This window comes from Cajanus cajan, chromosome 11, assembly GCF_000230855.2.
Source record: "Cajanus cajan strain Asha chromosome 11, NIPB_CcT2T_4, whole genome shotgun sequence".
Classification (NCBI taxonomy): domain Eukaryota; kingdom Viridiplantae; phylum Streptophyta; class Magnoliopsida; order Fabales; family Fabaceae; genus Cajanus; species Cajanus cajan.
The window spans coordinates 13,298,049-13,303,473 of NC_138527.1; the positions used below are offsets into that span (position 1 = coordinate 13,298,049).

At 50.0% G+C, this 5,425-nt stretch overlaps 1 protein-coding gene across 1 annotated transcript; it reads right to left on the bottom strand.

Moving 5' to 3' along the window:
- Positions 1 to 4,275: 4,275 nt before the first annotated feature.
- Positions 4,276 to 4,662, bottom strand: LOC145953381 (uncharacterized). Its single transcript, XM_083067321.1, has one exon. It carries the CDS (start codon positions 4,660 to 4,662, stop codon positions 4,276 to 4,278), a length of 387 nt encoding a protein of 128 aa, XP_082923447.1.
- Positions 4,663 to 5,425: the final 763 nt, after the last annotated feature.

Sequence of the window (5,425 nt, forward strand, 5' to 3'; positions counted from 1 at the left end):
ATAGCTCAAAATAAGGAAGTGGAGGGAATGAAGCCCAATACGGCCGTACTGAACTTAATACGGCCGTATTGAAGCTTCAATACGGCCGCCGTGAACTCAATACGGCGTATTGAAGTTTCTGAAACTTCAATACGGCCGTACTGAAATCAATACGGCCGTATTGAAGCTTCAATACAGCCGTATTGAACTTAATACGGCCGTATTGAAATTTCAGAATTTCAATACGGCCGTATTGAACTCAATACGGCCGTATTGAAGTTCAAAAAATTCAATACGGCCGTATTGCTTCTGTAGGCCGTATTGCGCCTATTCCCTATAAATATGACGTCAATTGGACGTCATTCCACACTTTTTGAGATAGTTTTAACCCTCTCCTTGAGTATTCTGGGGTTTTTGAGCAGTGTTCTGCCCTAGAAATCACTCGGAGAGTTGATCCGACAAAGTTCTTGAGCCCCGAGCCATTTTTGCTTGAGGATCGAACCTAGTCGAAGGGAAATCCTCCGGATTTCCATAGTTAAAAGTTTTAGGAAGGAGCGAGCGAGCTTGTAGAGTGAGGGAACGCCAAAAAGCTTCCCAGTTTTACTCAATATATAAAAGCACGCTTCAAGAGGTTTCTTCTTAAATCCTTCCTTTTACTGCTTTCTGTGTGCATATTTAAACTGTCATCATGTAGATATTTAATTTATAATCGCTTATAATAAATAGGGGTAATTTAGTAATTTTACGTTGTTATTTTAGAAAATAATCTGTCATAGGGAACCCGAAAGGGGCGCTGTGGGGTGCTAACACCTTCCCCACGCGTAACCGACTCCCTTACCCAACTCTGGTTGTAATGGCCAAAGTTGATTTATAAAATCAATTGCCTTATCCCTTTTTCCAATGTTTTGAGTAAAACATTGGTGGCGACTCCACGAACCCTCCTTTTACGAAAACCACTAATCCATGGAGGGTCCCGCTTGGGATTAATATGGATTGGTGAGACGTTTTAATAAATAAATTGGATAGGATCGACAAGGTCTCAGTTTGAGAACAAGTCGTTCTAATAATCCAATACATTTTCAAAACTAAAATAAAAAGCGAGCTCGACCGTCTTCGCGACCGCCGAGGCCCGTTTGGGCCGGTGGCGACATCGGTCAGCCGGACCCGCAAGCGTTGCAAGTTGATATAAGCGTGGACGAACTGGAGGTGGTCGGCGATGCACGAGGCAAGAGAGTTGTCGGACCGAGTACTCGGGTAAGGGCACGGATCGACTACGGAACTGTGGAGATGCCTGGTTATGAGTGGGTCGACGGGGAGGTCGGCATTTATCTTTCGAAGTTGTCTGACCAGGGGCTGTTAGACACATTTGTCTCTTTGGAGAACTGTTTCGGGAGTGGGGAGGATCAGTTTCCCCTACTTGTCGAGGCATGCATGGACGACGGGCCGGAGACTGACTTCGTGTTTTTGGAGTCGGGGGACGATGAGGACGATTACTTCTACGCCTACATGTGCTGGTTCGAAGACTTCGGTGTTCAACTACCCTTTGACGATTTTCAAATGGGGGTTCTCCGAGTGCTCAACGTGGCCCCGACTCAATTGCACCCGAATGCCTGGGCCGCGATGCAGGCGTTTTGGAATCTATGCTTGTGTTTGGGTCTGACTCCTCGACCCCTGGCTTTCCTTTACTACTATACCAGTCGCCCGAGTAAACCGACAAAGTGGGTGTCATTGTCTCGGGTGCCGAAGCGAGGATTTCTCCGAGCCTTCACTTCTTCCGACAAAGGGTTTAAAGATGGGTTCTTCAAGGTTCGCTGGGGGTCGGAGATGAAGAATTGCTTTTATGACCGAGAAGGTGACTGGCTATTTCCCTTTTATTGGACGAAGCGCCCGACGCGTTACGAAGCGATGTCGGCGTCTAAACTCCCTGCCGAGGACAAGGAGATCGTGGACCTGTTAGATCAGCTACAGAAAGGCTTGCCTGTCCGAGGCCTTTTGGACATTTTTGAAACGTCTCATTTTGAGACGGCCTTGCTAGGTATGCGTTCTAGGAATCGGTTACTTAATCAGTTTTTAAATTGATGTTAAGATTTACTTCGTTGCAGGTTTAATGGCCGGAGGTAAACTAGACGTGACCGCCATGCTCGCGAAAAGGGCGAAGGATGCAAAGGCTAGTGGGCAGGTTCCCCCGGCGCGGTCGGCTCTGAAGATGGCTCGGGATAAGCCTTCCCATGTGCTGATTCCTGTCGTCGACCCCAAAAAGAAAGGAAGCACCTCCCGAGTGAGGGCGGCCGAGCACAATATAGAGCCGGAGCGGCCGAGCTCTTCGACCAAGCGGGCCGAGCTCTTCGACCAAGCGGGCCAAGCAGTTGTCTCTGGAGCAATCGGGTTGCGGCAACTTCGCTATCCCAGCTGTTGTCGCCGGCTCCAATTTCCTTGTCCCGAACGTGCAGACCGAAAATTTGGTCGGTTTGGATCTTGCTACTAGGGGTGGACTGCAATACTTGGAGGGCATGTCTGCCGAGGCCGCATATAAGCTGTTTTACGAACTCGATACTCGGACCTCCCTTGTTGCGAAGCATGTCATGAACAGGCATGCCGTGTCCGAGGAAAGGATCCATGGCCGACTCAAAGAGGCCGAGGCCACAGTGAAAGAGGCGTTGACTGCGAACGCCAAGTTAACTGAGTCGGCTGAAGAATTGAAGAGGCTTGCCGACACCCACCGAAGGGAGGCCGACGACTTGAAGTTGGCCGTACAATGAATGAAGGCCGATGCTGTTGCGTCAGCGAACGAGATTGCTCGATTGAAAGAGGCGGCCGCAAAGTTCGAAGCCGAAGCTATTGAGCAGATACTTGAGCAACATGATGCCGGCTTCCGGCATGCGGTCAGGCAGGCTTATCATTTTTGCGAGGTTCCGGCTGACTTTCAGTTCGATGTTGGCCGGGACTTTTTAGGCGGCAAGTTTATGAGCTATTCTGAATTCCCCCAAGGGGCTCAACCCGATGCCGAGGCCCCTCGTCACGGTATTTCTATCCAAGCTCCCGTGCAACCAGCTGAGGATGAAGATCCGATCATTGACGTGGTTGGCGAGGGCGACGGAGGTAATCCTGGAAGCTCGAAAGCTACTTAAGGGATCGGCCCGTTGACGGTTCAGGTTTACCTATTTTTGTAACCGGGCCGTAAGTGCCTTTTTTCATTTTTGGCCATTGGTGCCGGTAGACTTTAAATTTTTTTGTAAGTAGTCGTTTTGGTCGGCCATACTCTTATTTTTATAAATGATACTGATTTTTTTCATGTTTATAGCGCCTAGTAATGTAGACATAATCCGACCTGTATGGGTGACCGAGTGGACGTATTTCGCGATTAGTGTTGATGATTAGTGCATATTTCATGTGTTTAACCGAGTGTACTGTTTTGGTGAGTGTTCGGTTGAAATTACGTTTTTTGAGCGATTACTCGAGATTTACTTGGATGCGGTGTGTTCGGAGTGTTCGGCATAGAGCACGAGTGTTTTTCGTATGATTAACCGAGGATTGGTCGGGCTCGGTACAGATCGCGCGTAGTGCTCGACCTAGGGAACGAGTGCACTTTCCGTAATCGACCGAATATTGGTCGGCGTCGTCGCGGTCGTGCGTAGTGCTTGGCTTAGGCGCATCCTTATCCGAAGAGGGTACTCGGGAGGGAAGCCTGTTGCGCGCGAGTGCACATTTTGAATGTTGACCGAGAATTGCTCAGGCTTAGTACGGGTCACGTGTAGTGCTCGCCGAGTATTGCCCGGCTCCGTCGTGGTTGGGGATAGTGCTCGGCCTAGGTACATCCTTAACCGAGGAAGGTACTCGGGAGGGAAACCTGTTGGGCACGAGTTCACTTTGTCGTCGTCGGCCGAGTATTGCTCGACCTCGTCGTGGTTGGGGATAGTGCTCGGCCTAGGTACATCCTTAGCCGAGGAGGGTACTCGGGAGGGAAACCTGTTGGGCACGAGTTCACTGTTGTCGTCGACCGAGTATTGCTCGGCCTCGTCGTGGTTGGGGATAGTGCTCGGCCTAGGTACATCCTTAGCCGAGGAGGGTACTCGGGAGGGAAACCTGTTGGGCACGAGTTCACTTTGTTGTCGTCGGCCGAGTATTGCTCGGCCCGTCGTATTTGGGTGTAGTGCTCGGCCTAGACATAGAATAAAAACGTAAACGATATGAAATTCTGAACTTTTATTAATGAAGTGCCTCGTTAAAAACCTTGCCGACCCAAAAGCCCTCCTTAGGGAAAAAAGAGTCGGACAAGGAAAAGAGTGCACCATTACATCAACTGTAATACATCTTTAAGTGTGTTGAATTCCATGTCCTAGGAATAGGTTCTCCTGATAGGTATTCTAGCTTGAATGCTCCGTTGTTTAGGTTGTGTCGGATACGGAATGGTCCGTCCCAATTTGGGGCGAGCTTCCCCTGTCTCGGATCTTTTCTTGCTTCACCTGTGGCTCTCCAAACGAGATCTCCTTCTCGAAATTCTCTTGGTTTCACCCTGCTGTCGAATCTTTGCTTGTAGCGTTGCTTGGTGGCCTCGGCCACGACTAGTGCTCGGTCACAAATCTCTTCTACCGTGTCCAAGTTTGTTCGGAGTTCGGCTTCGTTGCTTGCTTCGTCAAAGTGGGCTCGGCGGAATGACGGTTCTCCGATTTCCACCGGGATCATCGCGTCGGATCCATAGACCAACCGGAAAGGTGTTTCTTGTGTGGTTGACTAGGGGGTGCATCGATATGCCCATAACACCTCGGGTAGCTGCTCGGCCCATGCTCCCTTTGCTTCCCCTATACGTTTCTTCAGTTCTGAAAGGATGACCTTGTTGGCTGACTCGGCCTGACCATTCGTTTGCGGGTGTTCGACCGATGTGACCTTGTGCTGCACTCCTAAGCTGGCTAGGAATTCGTTTAGTTTTCGGTCGGTAAATTGCAGGCCGTTGTCGGTCAGAAGAGTGTGTGGGACACCGAAACGGGTGATAATATTCTTCCATAGAAACTTTTGGACTTGATGAGCCGAGATATACGCCAAGGGTTCGGCTTCGATCCATTTGGTGAACAGGTCGACGGCAACGATGAGAAATTTGCATTGGCCCTTGGCGACCGGGAAAGGTCCGAGTATATCGGCACCCCAAGTGGCGAACGGCCATGCTGGGGGAATGCAATGTAATTGCTCGGCCGGCTGATGGACCAAATTGCCATGCTTTTGACATGGCAGGCACTTCTTTATGAACATAGCGCAGTCGGTGTTCATGGTCGGCCAATAGTACCCGGCTCGTAGGAGTTTGGAAACGATTGTCCTCGCTCCCGAATGCAGTACACATATACCCTCGTGCACTTCTCTCGTCACATAATCAGCCTCGGCGGAGTTGAGGCACTTGAGTAACGGGGTAGAGAAACCGCGTTTGTACAGCTGGTCGGCGATGACAACGTATCTG